Source organism: Scyliorhinus torazame, chromosome 5 (genome assembly GCF_047496885.1).
Source record: "Scyliorhinus torazame isolate Kashiwa2021f chromosome 5, sScyTor2.1, whole genome shotgun sequence".
Classification (NCBI taxonomy): Eukaryota; Metazoa; Chordata; class Chondrichthyes; order Carcharhiniformes; family Scyliorhinidae; genus Scyliorhinus; species Scyliorhinus torazame.
In genome coordinates, this window is record NC_092711.1 from 212,154,542 (window position 1) to 212,171,359 (window position 16,818).

A 16,818-nucleotide genomic window follows, 5' to 3' on the forward strand; every position below is an offset into this window, starting at 1 on the left:
GTTGCCTTTGGGACTCCTCCAATCAGCTATGCACTCACCGGAGTGTCGCTGACATCCCCTCCTGATGTGTCCTAGCGTCTACATCAGCTCCAGGATAACCATGTCCAGAGGCTCAGCATCTGACTGGGAGTAAGCTGAGTCCTGGGATCCATCAGACTTCCGACTGCTGACTCCCTCGGATATTCCTGCCTCCACCTGATGTTCATCAACAACTCTGTGGTGCTCCCAGATTGTGCCCCAGAAGCCTGTCTACTAATGTCACCCACCCAGCTGTGTTTCTCTGTGCCCTGTGGAAGGTGGGGGTGATAGCTGTGACGCATCGATGGTGGCATCCTCGGAGCTCTCGTCTGAGGTGGTATCTTGGAAGGCAGGGGGGACTGACTCCAGGTGGCCCGGCCCCATGGGATCGTCCCTCGAGGGAATGGACATGTGGTCAGTGAGAGGGAAGGATCATTTTGTCTGACATGAACAACTCATTTGAGACAGGTCATCTGGGTGAAGGGCAGTGAATCCTCACCTCTGTGATGCTGACTATTGGTGACCGCTCTATCCTCAGTCAGCCCTGCCATCTCCAGGGCCCGTTCCTCATAGCGGCTGAGGACTCTGACGTCCGGCACCCCACCGGCCGTCTGGTCCCTTTGCCGCCTATATTGTGGTAACTTCTCCTGCGGGTCAAAGAGAGGGCATCGTGAGCCGCACGCTTGATGCATGGTGGGGGGGGGGCGGGGTCTATTGACAGGGGGGGTCTATAACAGGTGATATGTGTGTGCACCGCTGCTTGCCATGGGTGGGTTGTGCTTGTTGGGTGCCTGGGTGTGCTGGGGCACAGGCTTGGTATTGTGCTGGGAGGAGTGGGGAAGTGGTAGTGCGAGGTGCCCATTGTGGAGGGGGGCGGTGAGGGGAGGTCAGGGGTGTGGCAGGCGGGACCGATGCCAGGGGACCGGTATCAACTTACTTGTGCGTAGTCGTGGTGGAGGTCTTAGAGTCTCTAAACTCTAAATCAACTCCACCTCTATGGTGGAGGTCTTTAGCCTTCTTCCTGCACTGTACTGAGGACCTCCTGGTCGCACTGCTCGAACAGACGGCCGCTGCCACTGCCTCCCGGGCCGCATTGGCGGCTCTGTAGCTGACCCTCCGATCTCCTCAAGGGAACAGGATGTCCCATCTCGCCTACAAGCATCAGCAGCCTGGCCAGGTGGGCATCTCTGAAGTGTGGAGCAGGTCTACGTGATGCCTGTGTGCTGACTGGAGCGTGTTCGGAGGGAGCAGTTCATGAGCTGCTCCCCCTTGTTAGCGGGGAGCTGCCGGGCACGGTCCAGGTGAATCAGTTGGCAGGATAGCCATTTCCTCCATGAATCTCGAGGTGGAAAATGTCCGGCACTAATTGCCATTAGATTCCGGTTGCGGTCTCGCCGGGCCGGCCTGCTGGAAGCACTGGCAGCGGCACTTAGAATTTCAGCCTTTAAATCACGGCCATTGATTTCACACCTGCTCCCAACCTATCCCGCATATTACGATAAGTCGATAAGATATCAGGATGTCCACACACCCTCAGGCCTATTGAGGCCTTTAAGTGTAAAATTAGCTGCCACTTACGGGCCCCATTCTGTCTCTGCAGATTTGTTCACGTGCTGGGGAGTGCAGAATGAAGGCGGCCAGTCCGAAAGCTTTGACAGCACAGGCTGCTTTCATGAAGCAAGGAGAGTTACCTTCTTTGGGGATCCCCTATTCCCATTGGAGGCATGTTCCCCACAAATGTGGTACCCCTCCCCCATCCCACACCCCTCCTTTGTTCCTGCCCCACTCCGGTCTCTAAATCTTTCCTCCTCACTATAGTCTCCAGTACTTGCATGACAAAAGTCCCCAGAACTGCATTCAAGTCTGGTATCCATGTTCTCTTCCTGGGGACCTCCTGTAGCCCCAGCATTGTCCACCACTTGCTTCCGGAACTACAGAGCTGCCGGATAATCAGATTGGCCGGCAACTCACAAGGGGAGGCCATCCTCCCTTATGGGGGGGGGGGGGGGAGGCTGAATTTATATTCCGGTGGTCCACAGTGGATTATCATTGCAGAGCAGCTGGATTTAGTTGGTGAGGTCACACCCAACTTTAGCTCTTGGTGGGAGGATGAATAATCCATCCGCTCTGGGACAATCCCGTGTGTCTCCAAGTCCACACCAGCATGGCTGACTCTTAACTGCCCTGAGTTAGAGCAGTGAGAAAAAAGCCAACCACAACCCCAACCCTCGAAGGACGGGGATGGCCGGTATATAATAGTTTTGCCAGCAAGAATCGTATGCCAAGAACAAATAGTTAAAATCAATGGCTCGTGCTGATCCACATCCTTCAATCCTGTTCAATGGCTGATGAGCCCCAAGTATACTCTAAATCAACTGAATAAAACAAGCGCAACTCAATTATCCTATAACTCATTTCATATGAAACCAATATCCAGGCTTGTAACTAAATGACAGAGAGTTCCAATGATATTGGACTGAATATCTGACAAAATTTGTAAAAATTTTCACTTTTCTATTTCTTCCTTTTGAGCTGGATAAACTGGTCCACCAGGCACCATGGCTGCACGCCATTCCTGGGGGCGGGATTCTATACTCCCGGCGCTTGTCAATGGGATTTCCCATTGAAACCACCCCACCAGGAAATCCCCAGATGGAGATGCGCTGCCAGCGGGAAAAATTAATCCCGAAGACGGGAGAATTCCAGCCTTTGTACTATAAATCTGATTGTATTCAAGATTTCATCAACACTTTCGCAAGTCATCAATGTATCAATATGAATGAAATGTTATTGCTCATTTAAAACGTTGCCGAGCTCGTGTTGTTCAATAAACACTAACCTTGTAACATTGGCACGGCTTTCCAAACTGCAACAGGTCCGAGGCTGGCAAATTGACCAAAGGATGATTCCAAGAAAAACATTGGTATCCCAGTGAGTGCCAGCATGAGTGTGTAAGGAATAAGAAACGCACCTGGAAAATAGAGTTAAGGAAAGTCAAATAGATTTTATGAATTTTAGGTTTATCGATGTAGTCCCATAATGTCTTGATTATTCACATGGAAGTGAAGATTTACAATGAAATATACAATAAAACCTCAATAGATTTGATACAATTTATCAAGAGATTGACAACTTTCAACAGACTGAAACAATAGTAAAAAGAATAATTATAATAATTTGTTCAAGAAACAGAGTCGCAGGTTGAAAACTGAATCAAAAAAAGTCATAGACTGAGCATACAAACATGTAGAATCATGGGCAGAATTGTCCCAAAAAATGGCTGTGCCAGGTTCAGTCAGAAAACCATTGTGTCTCTCCCCAGAGAATCAGGCAGGATTCCTGAAGAGATCTTCTCACACTTTGCCATTTCTTTGAAGGGGCACATGATCTGTGCTGTCATTGTGAGGGGCAGGGCTGAAATGCACCAGTAAGCCCAGCTTCACAGAGATGAGGGCGTCGTTTTTAAAAGGTGCCCCAAACCCAAAATGAAATTAATGACCCCCTCCACAGACATCGGGATCCCGCCCTCATATCATTGATGGCATATCCGCTGCCCCCGAACGTAATCGCCGGCATGAACCACGCATGTGGATTGTTGGTATCAGGTCTTCCGGGCCCTCCCAATGGGGCTCCCTATATGCTCAGATCTTGAAAACAAAGAGACCGCCTCTTAGAAGTTGCTCCCCTGTGTTAATGGATCCTGTAGAGCTGTATAAATAAACAATCTTAAACCGTCCTTTGAAACAGCCTGGACCTGTCAATCAAAAATGTTTTATGAAGCAACAGCCTGTGAAATTGAAGGTAGACAATGCAGTTCAAAGATTTTAGTCTTCTAGTCATACAAACAGGCTTAAATATTTCAAAGGACAATTACATTGACTGTGAGAAAACCACTTCAAAGGTTTCCACCACATTAAAGGAAATACTTTTGCCTTCATTTCACAGATCTTTGAACTTGGCATACTGAAAGACTGTGTAAAGGGTTTGGGAGTGCAGTTGAGAATATTTCACTTTATTATCACAGAACTCAAATTTTGAGATGCTGACAGACAGCTAAAATATTTTAAAGGCTGCAGATGTGAAACGCCACCAAACAGTCCTCATCCCAGGAAGGATCCCGACCTGAGCCTCTCCAGTCCAGCACAAGCCACCCTGACTCCCACCTGACTTGTGCCTTGTCGATGGTGAACAGGCTTTGAGGGGTCAGCCCGTGAGTTACTCACGGTAGGATTTCTAGATGTTGATTGTGGGGGATTCAGCGATGGTGATGCCATTGAATGTCAAGGGCGATGGTTAGATCCTCTCTTGTAGGAGATGGTCTTTGCCTGGCACTTGTGTGGCACAAATGTAACTTGCCACTTATCAGCCAAGCCTGGACATTGTCCAGGTGTTGCTGCATTTGTACATGGACTGCTTTGTTATCTGATCAATCACGAATGGTGCTGAACATTGTGCAGTCATCAGAAACATCCCCACTTCTGACCTTCAAATGGAAGGGATGCAATTGATAAAGCAGCTGAAGATGGGTGGGCCAAGGACACTCCTGCCCTTAGTGTTGGGTGGGGTTACTGGGTTATGGGGATAGGGTGGAGGTGTTGACCTTGGGTTGGGTGCTCTTTCCAAGAGCTGGTGCAGTCTCGATGGGCCGAATGGCCTCCTTCTGCACTGTAAATTCTATGTTATTTTCTATGTTATGTAAAACATTAAAACACTGGTTATTTATAACAAGAGTAAAAGATCAATTTTCTACTAGTTTAACTGTTCCCAAACCCTATCTAACCCCACCCAGACATACACAAGACAGACAAACGGTGGGGGTTAGAAAGGTTTAAAAGAAACTAACAGGGATTAGAAAGGTATGAGGGATTAGAGGATCTGAGTTGCTTGGTTGCGATCTTTGTAGGTGGTGATCTCTTCAGTATGTGAGGTGTTGAACCATCAGTTCATTTGGATTTCCAAGCTGGGCCACTCAGGCCGGATCCTCAGGCTGTGTGATCCCCTCTGGGGACATGCTTCAACTGCGTTGAGCTGAGCCTTTCCCTGGGAAGAGGCACTTCAGGTTTGCTCAGTTTCTGATAAGTGGTCAGCTTCAGCAGACTCACCAACAGCTTGTCTCTGTGAAGCAGAATATCAGAGCAGCATTTTTTGCGAGGCCTTCAAGTGGTCTGGTACCTTTAATGGGAGAGGAATACGGACAGTTCCCCTTCCCCAGCCCTGGGCGGGATTCTGCGCAAATCGTCGGGCGGGGAAAAAAAACGGCGCAAACCTGGCGGGAACCACTCTGGCATCGAGCCGCCCCAAAGGTGCGGAATCCTCCGCACCCTCGGGGGCTAGGATGGCGCCAGAGTGGTTTGCACTGCGCCAGCCGGCGTGGAAGGGCTTGGCGCCACGCCAACCGCTGCCGAAAGGCCTCCGCCGGCCGGCGTGAGTTGACGCATGCGCAGGAGCGCCAGCATCTGCTGGTGTCATCCCCGTGCATGCGCGGGAGGGTTCATCGCTGCGTCGGCCACCACGGATCGATACAAGGCTGATGCAGAGGAATAGAGTGCCCCCACGGCACAGGCCCGCCCGCGGATCGGTGGGCCCGGATCGTGGGGCAGGCCACCGTGGGGGCACCCCTCGGGGCCAGATCGCCCCGCGCCCCCCCCGAGACCCCAGAGGCCGCCCACGGAGCTGTTTCCCGCCGGTAGGGACCAACCTTGATTTACGCCAGCGGGACCCTCGTTAAACGGGCGGGACTTCGGCCCATTGCGGCCCGGAGAATTCGGGCGGCCCAGGGGCCCATTGAGTCGCGCTGGTCCCCGCCATTTTCCGAGGCTGGCGGCGCGATTCGCACCGGGGCGATTTTTTGGGGGGCCGGAGAATTCGGAGAATGGCAGGGGCGGGATTCATGCCGACCCCCGGCGATTCTCTGGCCTGGTGGGGGATCGGAGAATCCTGCCCCCTACCTTCAGGCTTTAAATGCTCACAAACTGCTCTGTATACCTGAAGGGAGTTGCAGTTAAGATTTGAGAGAGATTTTTACCCCTTCTGGGAGATAGATTCAAAAGGACTCTGCTCAGTTCTGCAGCTCCAAAAAACTGAAACCAACAACACACATAGAGTTAGGGCATTCTAAACTAAAAAGCACCAATCCACATCGAGGATCTGCGTAGCGCCAGGACTACAATGGAGTCGATTGGTTTCTTGCGAAGGCCATCAAAATGACATCACAGGTTATGCTCCAGAACTTGCGGAATCAAGGGGGCTGCCTGGTCAGTCCAGATAGCAGCTTGCAGCGGTGGGGGAGTGGGGGTGCATTGGCAGGGGTTTCAGCTCAAAACCAAAAGTCAGTAAACTAAGCTCTGGGGATTGGTTCGCGACAGGAATTGGAAACAAGACAAGGAGCAGACAAGGATTTCATAAGCTCCTTACATACCTCCCCACAAAGAGAATGAAACGTCAGGCCATGGATGTATCATTATGAAGTATGCAAGGTACACAGCACCCACACATGCCTATCTAAACTAGCACCATTGTTCAAGTCCCTTCCCTCCTTCATACAGTAACAAGTATAATGGCTCTAAACATGGGACAGAGAATCAGTTATCACATTACCAGTTCTGGGAATATGTATAATTTTCACATTGAACTGTTGCAATTGTAAACTCCAAAGAAGTAGTCTTGCGTTCCGGATCTTGAGCTTCCCGATAAGCAAATGGGTTATGATCAGTGTAAAGCAATCCCTGGGGATTGTCCTGGTGGATATACACTTCAAAGTGCTGCAGGGCGAAGAGCAAGGCTAAGGTTTCCTTTTGAAAAGTGGAACACTTTCTCTGGCACGAATTGAGCTTCTTCGAGAAATACCCCCCAAGTCTCACTATGCTGGTATTGTTGACCTGCAGTAACACTGCCCATACCCCCAGGACACCGGCATCGGTGTTTAAATGGCCTGGAAAAATCCGGGGCAGCCAGCACTGGTTCACTGATGAAGATGGCCTTCCATTTCTCAAATGCCTCTTGACATTCTGGGGACCATGCCATTTTTGCGTGCTCCTCTCGCACATTGGTTAAGGGTCCCGCTTGGGTACTGAAATTTGGCACAAACTTCCAGTAGAACCCAAACATACTTCGGAACCTCATAATTTGCTGGTAGGAAGGGGAAAGTCCATGAAGGCTCTTAATTTAGCCATTCTGGGCACCACTTCACCCTGTCAAGTGGTGCCCTAAGCAAGCTAAGAAGGTCTAAGCAGGTGACCTTCGCCTTCACAATCTCACTTTGGCCAAATTAATCACCAGTCGGGCCAACTCTAGCTGCCGGTATAGCTCCTCCAATTGCTCCATGTGCTGGTCTCAGGTGTCGCTGTATACCCCCATCATCCAAGTAGACCACACAGTTAGACACTCCAGACACTACTTGGGACATGAGCCACTGGAAGGTTGTGGGTGCGTTTTTGAGATCAAAATACAACCCTCGGGATGTTACAAAAGCAGATATCTCCTGCGCCCTAGATGTTAATGGGACTTGCCAATCGGCCGTCAACAGGTTAATCTTTGACAGGAAGAGGGCATTACCTATCCAGTCAATACAATCTTCCAAACTTGGAAGAGGAAAAGAATCTGTCCTGGTAACAGGAATTGACATTCCGGTAATCGATGCAGAACCGTGTTGTTCCATCAGGCTTGGGCACTAACACTACCAGAGAACTCCAATTACTTCTACTGCACTCAATTAAAACGTTCTTCAACATATATTGGATCTCAGCCTCTAACTGAGCCAGTTTGCGAGGATTCAGCCTGTACAGGTGCTGCTTTTTCAGTTTGGAGTTTTTTATGTCTACATCATGTCTGGTTAACAGCGTGCACCCTGGGGTATCCTTGCAAATTCGCCAATATTTTCCCAAGGTGTGTATTAGGTCACGTCGCTGCCCTTCATCTAAATAGGCAAATTGGGCAGGCTGTCCGAAAATGTCAGCATTGGTTAGTGGTAATACTGGAGGCTCATTCTCAGTCCTGTCCCCCTCTTGGCCCACCTTCCCCTTTCCATCATCGTCTTCGTCCACCACCTGCACCATCTGCCATGCTGGTACCCATTCATCCTCCTCCCTGTGGTAGTACTGCTTCAGCATATTAATATGGGGCAACTTGCCCTTCTTCCTCCAGTCAGGGGCGCTGATCAAATAAGGTGCCCTGATCACTCTTCTAAGCAACTTGAAATGGCAATAACACCAATACCTCATCCCCAACCTGCTTGTCCACCCAGTTTCATTCGAGCTCCGGAAATCTTCAAATGCACTCGGGCTACCCGACAGGCGCCCGTGAATTTTCTCACAAAAGTGGATACATAATCCAACATGGAGGCATTGTCCTCTAGTCTGAGAAACTTCTCTTTTATCAGTTTTAAGGGACCCCATATCTCATGGCCACACCACCTGATGAACAACCGCCCAGTCCTCGTCCATGGGTCTATGAGGGTGTTTCCACTTCCTCATCAGCACAACATTCCCAAAGTACCCCGGACCAGCCTCAGTCTCAACGTCTGTGGGAGCAGTCTGTACCAAATGCTGTACCTCTGGATCAGTCTCCTGGGCCTCAATTAAAGCTGTCCTCCCAAATACCTCAACGGGCTTCCTGACCTCCCCAAGGATAGTTTTGGCCACTCTGTAGTGATCTGTACATCTGTACATACATCTGCACATGCACCAGGGACTACAGACAGATGTAACAGCCACAGCATCACTAGAGGGCAGCATTAGAGACGGGTATAAAGGGTCCAGCCCAAGGGAGGATCCGCCTCTTTCAGAAGCACAGGGCTAGTGAGCAGTAGCACACAGAGACAGCTCAGCATAGGCAGTTTACCTTAGCTTCACGGGTCATACTTCTTGACTGTATTATATCTTGTTAAGCTCTGGAAACAGAACAAACCCACTGAATAAAGTATTTGTGTTAACTGGAAGTCTACAATCTTTATTCAGACTTAGAGAATAACATACACTCTACCCCTGGTTTGTGGGGTCACAGCAATCATCGAGGATGACCACTGTTTAGCTATTGCCCTGGTCACTACACACAAGGGAAACATCTCACGGAACTGCTCTCATAACTGTTCCGCCTCCTTAATCTCCATCGGACTCTCTAATCATGGGGTCAGCTACAACCTTCAGTCCTGCTAAATAATTCCCTGACAGTAAGTCTACCCATTGCATGGATAACACCTTAATCACCCCAAAAAACATGTAACTGGACACTAAATCACACTCCAACTGTACTTAATATAATGGAACTGGGAAATAATCACTACTGATCCCATTCACTAATACCTTAGTTTCCATTCCATCTAGAGATGGAGGGAAAACCAAATCCTTCTCCAGCAAGAGAGCTTGGGTAGCCCCTGTGTTTCTTAAAATTGTTATGGGTTTGGCTACTTCTGTCGAGGAAAATGGGATGACTTTTCCCTTAGACACAAAACCGGCATATCTCTCATCTACCTCATTCTGTATCCCTGCTCCCACGGCAGTGTTCACCTTGGGTCTCCGAAGTCCAGTTAATGCTGCCATCTGCACAGTAACATTCCCCACTTTCGCTCCATTCTCAAAATCCGCCTTCTGAATAACCACAAGTCCCATGGGTCTTCCTTGCAACTTCCAACATGCTGAAAAAAATGTGTCCCACCTTGTTATTAAGGTGACAACTAGCCTTCCAAGTCTCACTTCCACCACCTGTACCTTCCATTTTCATCTGAGGAGGAGATCTCAGATCCGTCCGAGCTATCCATTACATACCTTGGCTACCTGCCTTCCTCTCATTCTCCCACTTTCTATCCTTTTCAAAATGATGGGGGGATGGAACAAAGGTTTACATTTATGGATTAGCTCATAATCGTCAGTCATAATTGCCGCTTGCCTAGCAGTCTGTACCCTCTGGTCTTCAACATGGTTTCTTATTATCGAAGGTAAGGAATTCTCAAAACCCCTCCAAGCAAATGACCTCTCTCAGAGCCTAATGGGTAGTCTTAGCTCCCAATGCTCGTACCCATCCAATAAAATTGTCTGCATACCCCTTTAATGTTCTGCATTGCTCGCTATCCATCCAGCCCACACCCCAATCACTCACCTTTCCTGATTAAGTTAACCCTGTGCTGGTCATCTCAATGTGCTGCCCCATTCACTGAACAGTCAGATTTTGCACCGCAATCCCACCACAAAAGGACTGTCTTCATACCAGATTTTTACTTGAGTGCTGTCTGTATCTTCAAAGACTTTCTGTGCAGTCACCGCTGCGATTCTAACATTCTCCGTGAACTCGTTACAATCTGATCAAAATGTCAATGGTCACCTCGTGCCATGTAGCATGATCTAAGGCTTAGACCATGTCATTCCTGTGCTTAACCTTGCTGTCAGTGTGTTTGACCACTGCTGCACACTGTGTAGCAGACCCGATGGGTTGAATGGCCTACTTCTGTTCCAAAGTCTTATGTTGTGTTTTTTTAATGATATAAATGCCCCATTCTCTGATAAGAGATTAGGTAAACACATTGATAAAAGCAAATTACTGCAGATGCTGGTATCTGAAACAAAGACAGAACATACCAAGTGAGGAGGGGCGAATTGGCTCCCTTTCTTTATTCAACCCCCTCTGCTGGTCACACAAGATTAATCTAAAAAGGTCCATTCCTTTGCGGATCCCCTTTCCAAGCCCCAATATTTATGTTTTAAAAGGAGCCAGGTCTGAAAGCACCTCTGGAAAGAGAAGAGAGCTAATATTTCGAGTCTGGATGACTCTTTGTCAAAGCTGATGGGTAAATACATTGCGTGTTCACCTTTTAAGGCACATGAGAGAATTAATACAAATGAAGAAATCTCGAAGACAGCAGCGACACAACTGTGCATTCTGTGTTCTCCTCGCAGGTCAAAGATCTAGGACCGGATCCCATGACACACTTCCCTTCTTGTGATGGTATGCTGCTATCCCTTAAAGGCATATTACAATAAACAGATCACATGATCCTTTTCATTTCGCCTAAAGTTAAAGACAGAGGGGTACATTTTCCAGTCCTGCACGTCATGGGAATCATGGCAAATGGAACAGAAAATCTGTTGGGCCATTGATAGGTCCGTTGACGTCAGTTGGGAATTTTGAGTTTTGGGATGGGCGGGTCTGGAAATTCCCACTCATAATCCGAAAACATAACAACCTTAGAAACCTCCCAATTAATTTTATCTTCTGTACCTGGTCTGACATTGACTTCATTCAGTCAAATACATATTTATTTCTGAGTCCTTCTGCTATTTAGTTCACCATCTTTCACTTTGATGATTGAGAAGTTACCCCATTATTTCCTCTGTTCTCTCAGGTTCCAGATACACATTTTTCCCCGTGTACAATTATCAGCTCACAGTTTCAGAAAATTAGTGGATAGAACATTTTGTACGCAAGGACCAAATGACCCATGGCAAACACTGCTACATTCCCTGTAACATAATAATGAAGGAAAAACGCCAAATTACTTCCAGAAATATTGAACTTTAAATAAGGCCTGGGAGTTTTTTACAAATGGACACACAATCCAAATATTGCTGATCATGTAAAGTCAGTCACTGGCTGAATTGTCAGTGGGTGACACACTGAGATAATGGAACCACTACCTGCTTCCAGACAAGGTCCTTATAAAGCATCCAGAAAGTGATTGTCATTTCCGGTGGAAACAATGGGACATAATGGGAGATGGGCATTATCTCATCAAGAAATATCCTATCCGTAATGTCCAGATGGATCTGTGGGTTTCACCATTCAGGAATCTCTAAAGACTGGAATAAAAGCCAGCTGAAAAGCTATCCCAGACTATCCCCCACCCCCTCCCCACCCCCCCAAAAAAGAGTGTGTGTCTGCAAAGGTTTTTTGCAGGTATATCTATATCTCTCTCTTTCTCTGACTGTTGAAGTAAGCCGAGTCAGCGAAGACCATCACTGATCAGGAAGAGGGAAGCTTTACCACCAAATTGCAGGACACTAAAATTTAAAAACCGACTATTCGCCTGCTGAAGTCAGCGCTATTGGAATCTCAAATCACAACGGTCACAATGCTCAACCATCTCTCATACAAATCAAAGACCGTTTCATGTGCCAATTTTACTTCTATATTTTGGACTCATTTCCAATCTGTATGAATGCCTATACATATGTTTGATCATGTTCTTGCCTTTACTAATTAATAAACTCACTCTCCCTTTAATTCAAGATACTCTGTCTAAATTGGTTCCTGTTAAAACATATATAATTCGGAAAAGTGATCCGCAAAGGAAAGGACTTTTTTCGATTACTCTTGTTGCGACCAGCAGAAGGGGTTGAATAAAGAAAGGGAGCCAGTTCATTCCTCCGCCCTTGGGACATAATTATCTGTGTGTATCCCAGCCAGATGGTAACAAATTGAGGGATCTTGCCAGGGTTAGAAATTTTGCAAACCTCATTTGGGGACCAATCGTAGCACCCATCACAGTGCAATTTGGCCCAATTAGCCTCTCTAAAGTTTCTGTAAAACGGGAGAATAGCTGTATAGCATGCAAGAAACAACACTTTTCACTGAATACTAATACACATGACAATAATAAATCAAATCAAATCAAAGAATTACTTGGTGATCAATACTGAAGAACCAAAGAAAGATTTACAATCAAAGATTATGCTTCTTAGGAAATAAATGCCGGTTTGGAATTTACCCTGGAGGCAAAGTCCAAGTGGAAATATAGGAAATATTTACCAGGTTTGTCGGTGTAATAACTTTATTTATTAATTTGTAGCTTTCTAACTAATCCACTTGTTAGTTAAATTATTGAACCGAGGCCCTGTATGCCCTCTCAGATGGACAGAAACAAACCCATGACACCATTTTGAGAAAGGGTAGGGAAGAACTTGAGAATTTCCTGGTATTTATCCCTTCTATTCCCTGCCCTGTATTTTATATTTCACTACAGTACCTCCTCCATTTCTGTAAGCCAGGTATGGGAATCGGCAGACGTTACCAAGACCCACTGCATAGCCGATCATTGAGAGCAAGTATTCAGTCTTTGAGGACCAGTTTCCCCGCTCCACATTCTCGTCACTTTCACCCACATGTCCGTTGGTGACAGCCTGGGGGGGGAAAGAGAGGAAAAGAATGAGAGGTTGAGAGGCGGAGGATTTAGAACTGAGATGAGGAGGAACTACTTCTCGTTGTGGGTGGTGAATTTGTGGACCTCGCTGCCCCGTAGTGGGTCATTAAATGGTTTCAAGAAGGAGACAGATATATTTCTGATTTTAAAAATGGGTTAAAGGGATTTGGGGAACAGGGAAGGAGGTGGATTTGAGACCAGGAAGAGATCAGCCATGATCTGATTGAATGGTGGAGCGGGCTCGAAGGACTGAATTTCCTACCTCTGCTCCTAATTCCTATGTTCCTGTGAAGTGACCGACTCATAAATGAGACTTTCTGAGACTGGACCTCAAGAAAAATGTACTGTTTTCACCATTACAGAGACTCTGGATTGAATCTTCCGAGGAGTGGTAATTACTATCAGATTGATACTCCCCTCTGATTTTTCTTTTACACAATGTCGGAGCTCCACATTCTAGTCCAAACTTCTGACCTAAATTTTTTCAAGAATATGGAGCAGACTGTCTCTGGAAATCATTCCTCGTAGAGCAGGATTGTCAGGTAAACTCATGTCACCGTTCTAAGTTGCTAGCTGTTGTATTTCGCCAAGCCTTTATTAATTCACTAACAGTGCAAAGCTTTGGGGCATTCAAATAGCTTTTTGCAGCATGAGTGAATGAGGGCAATGGGTAAGTGGGTAGCTCATTGGGGTGGCAAGGTGATATGGAGGCAGCTGGGCAGGGTGGCAGGTAGCAGGTTGGTGGGATGAGCGACGTGCCAACTGGGTAGGGAGGTAATTTGCTAAATGGCAAGGTAAGCAGGATGGTAGGGTGAGTTGGTGACAGGGTGGGTAGAGTGGCAATGTGGGAGAGGGTGCCCGTTTTTTCAGGTGACTGGGTTGTACGGTGTCGGGATCAGGTGGGAAGGAGACGGAGGGTTGGGCGGGTCGGAGGGAGTCAGAGAGTCGAGGGAAAGTCAGAGGATGGTGAACGGGGTGGCAAAGGGATCCAATTGTAAAATTACCCATCAGTTAGATCATTATTTTTCCTGTCCAACATATCCCAGATAACTGTGCAGGTAAGAGAACCCACAAACGTTTTTAACTTTTACTTGGATATGGAACCTTTTTCAGGGATTTCCCATCACAGAGAAATAGCCGAATTGGAATTTGGATCTTCCCAGGCAATTTTCATGGAGTTTTGGATTGGGACGTCTGAGGGGACCTCAACACATTTTCCAGAATGCCACTGGGCACGACTATCAGCAGAGCAGAATATCTGGACCATTATTCTCCATTTAACAGCAATCAGCTGGGAGTTTACATAGATTACATAGAACATACAGTGCAGAAGGAGGCCATTCGGCCCATCGAGTCTGCACCGACCCACATTAATCCCTCACTTCCACCTTATCCCCGCAACCCAATAACCCCTCCCAACCTTTTATGGACACTACGGGTAATTTAGCATGGCCAATCCACCTAACCTGCACGTCTTTGGACTGTGGGAGGAAACCGGAGCACCCGGAGGAAACCCACGCGGACACGGGGAGAACGTGCAAACTCCGCACAGACAGTGACCCAGCGGGGAATCGAACCTGGGACCCTGGCGCTGTGAAGCCACAGTGATAGAGAAGTGATTTAGAAACTCACAGAATCCCACAGAGAGACTCTGCAATTCACATGGACCGAAATCCCTAAATCATCAGCACCTCTGAGTTTTACATCAGTTTATAGTCACGTATTGATTAAATTACTCACTGTATCCTCTAGAGAGTACGTTTGATGATCATTCTGTGAGAATACAGATAAAGCCAGATCTCTCTTGCCCATTGTTGAAGATTGATGAACAATTTTGCATTGACTGAGGGTAAGGGTGTCCAGTGTGAAGAGATGTTGCTGCTGCAGTAACTCTGGTAAAAGGCATTAGTTCTGAATCATAGTCCGAAAGCAGGACAAAAGGCAGGAAATATTCGGCATGTGATTTGAAAGGAACGTGATGAGATTCATCCAGAACCAGAAAAGGGGAATATAATGGCCTAAATGCGTCTCTTAGCTGCAATGTGTAAGAGTATTCAGCATCAAAGTTCAGTCATTCTGCTTCAACTGGTTTGACATCAGCTGAATTTTTAAATAGGGGCGGACCCAATGACCCTGCACCAATCAGGAGCTGAGGGAAAGCAGAACTCCGCAAATGTTTGTTAATATTGGACTGAACGAGTTCAGTTCACAAAGTATAATTAGGACTTGACATTTTGGTGCACTATTATGGCACTGAGAGACTCTGTTCCAGTGACACTGTGACTCTCTGTTCCAGTTACACTGAGAGACTCTGTTCCAGTAACACTGAGACTCTCTGTTCCAGTGACATTGAGACTCTCTGTTCCAGTGACACTGAGTCTCTCTGTTCCAGTTACACTGAGAGACTCTGTTCCAGTTACACTGAGACACTCTGTTCCAGTTACACTGTGACTCTCTGTTCCAGTTACACTGAGACTCTCTGTTCCAGTGACACTGAGAGTCTCTGTTCCAGTTACACTGAGACTCTCTGTTCCAGTTACACTGAGAGACTCTGTTCCAGTTACACTGTGACTCTCTGTTCCAGTTACACTGAGAGACTCTGTTCCAGTTACACTGAGACTCTCTGTTCCAGTTACACTGAGAGACTCTGTTCCAGTTACACTGAGACACTCTGTTCCAGTTACACTGTGACTCTCTGTTCCAGTTACACTGAGACTCTCTGTTCCAGTGACACTGAGACTCTCTGTTCCAGTGACACCGAGACTCTCTGTTCCAGTTACACTGAGACTCTCTGTTCCAGTGACACTGAGACTCTCTGTTCCAGTGACACTGAGACTCTCTGTTCCAGTGACACCGAGACTCTCTGTTCCAGTTACACTGAGACTCTCTGTTCCAGTGACACTGAGACTCTCTGTTCCAGTGACACTGAGACTCTCTGTTCCAGTGACACTGAGACTCTCTGTTCCAGTAACACTGAGACTCTCTGTTCCAGTTACACTGAGACTGTCTGTTCCAGTGACACTGAGACTCTCTGTTCCAGTGACACCGAGACTCTCTGTTCCAGTGACACTGAGACTCTCTGTTCCAGTGACACTGAGAGTCTCTGTTCCAGTTACACTGAGACTCTCTGTTCCAGTTACACTGAGAGACTCTGTTCCAGTTACACTGTGACTCTCTGTTCCAGTTACACTGAGAGACTCTGTTCCAGTTACACTGAGACTCTCTGTTCCAGTTACACTGAGAGACTCTGTTCCAGTTACACTGAGACACTCTGTTCCAGTTACACTGTGACTCTCTGTTCCAGTTACACTGAGACTCTCTGTTCCAGTGACACTGTGACTCTCTGTTCCAGTTACACTGAGACTCTCTGTTCCAGTGACACTGAGACTCTCTGTTCCAGTTACACTGAGAGACTCTGTTCCAGTGACACTGAGAGTCTCTGTTCCAGTGACACTGAGACTCTCTGTTCCAGTGACACTGAGACTCTCTGTTCCAGTTACACTGAGAGACTCTGTTCCAGTTACACTGAGACTCTCTGTTCCAGTTACACTGAGAGACTCTGTTCCAGTTACACTGAGACACTCTGTTCCAGTTACACTGAGACTCTCTGTTCCAGTGACACTGTGACTCTCTGTTCCAGTTACACTGAGACTCTCTGTTCCAGTTACACTGAG

The 16,818-nt window shown here is 47.2% G+C and overlaps 1 protein-coding gene across 4 annotated transcripts in view; it reads right to left on the bottom strand.

Annotated features, from left to right (window-relative positions):
- Window positions 1-15,211, bottom strand: part of LOC140420927 (sodium- and chloride-dependent neutral and basic amino acid transporter B(0+)-like) — a 149,126-nt gene extending 133,915 nt beyond the window's left edge. For 2 of the 4 annotated variants that reach the window (XM_072505085.1, XM_072505087.1), the window contains exons 1-3: window positions 14,885-15,211; window positions 12,971-13,124; window positions 2,858-2,989 (exon numbers count right to left, since the gene is read on the bottom strand). In XM_072505085.1, coding sequence (XP_072361186.1) covers window positions 2,858-2,989; window positions 12,971-13,124; window positions 14,885-14,956 — 358 coding nt within the window. In that variant the 5' untranslated portion in view covers window positions 14,957-15,211. The remainder of the gene's footprint in view (window positions 1-2,857; window positions 2,990-12,970; window positions 13,125-14,884) is intronic. The other 2 variants (XM_072505086.1, XM_072505088.1) reach the window with 2 other exon arrangements.
- Window positions 15,212-16,818: the final 1,607 nt, after the last annotated feature.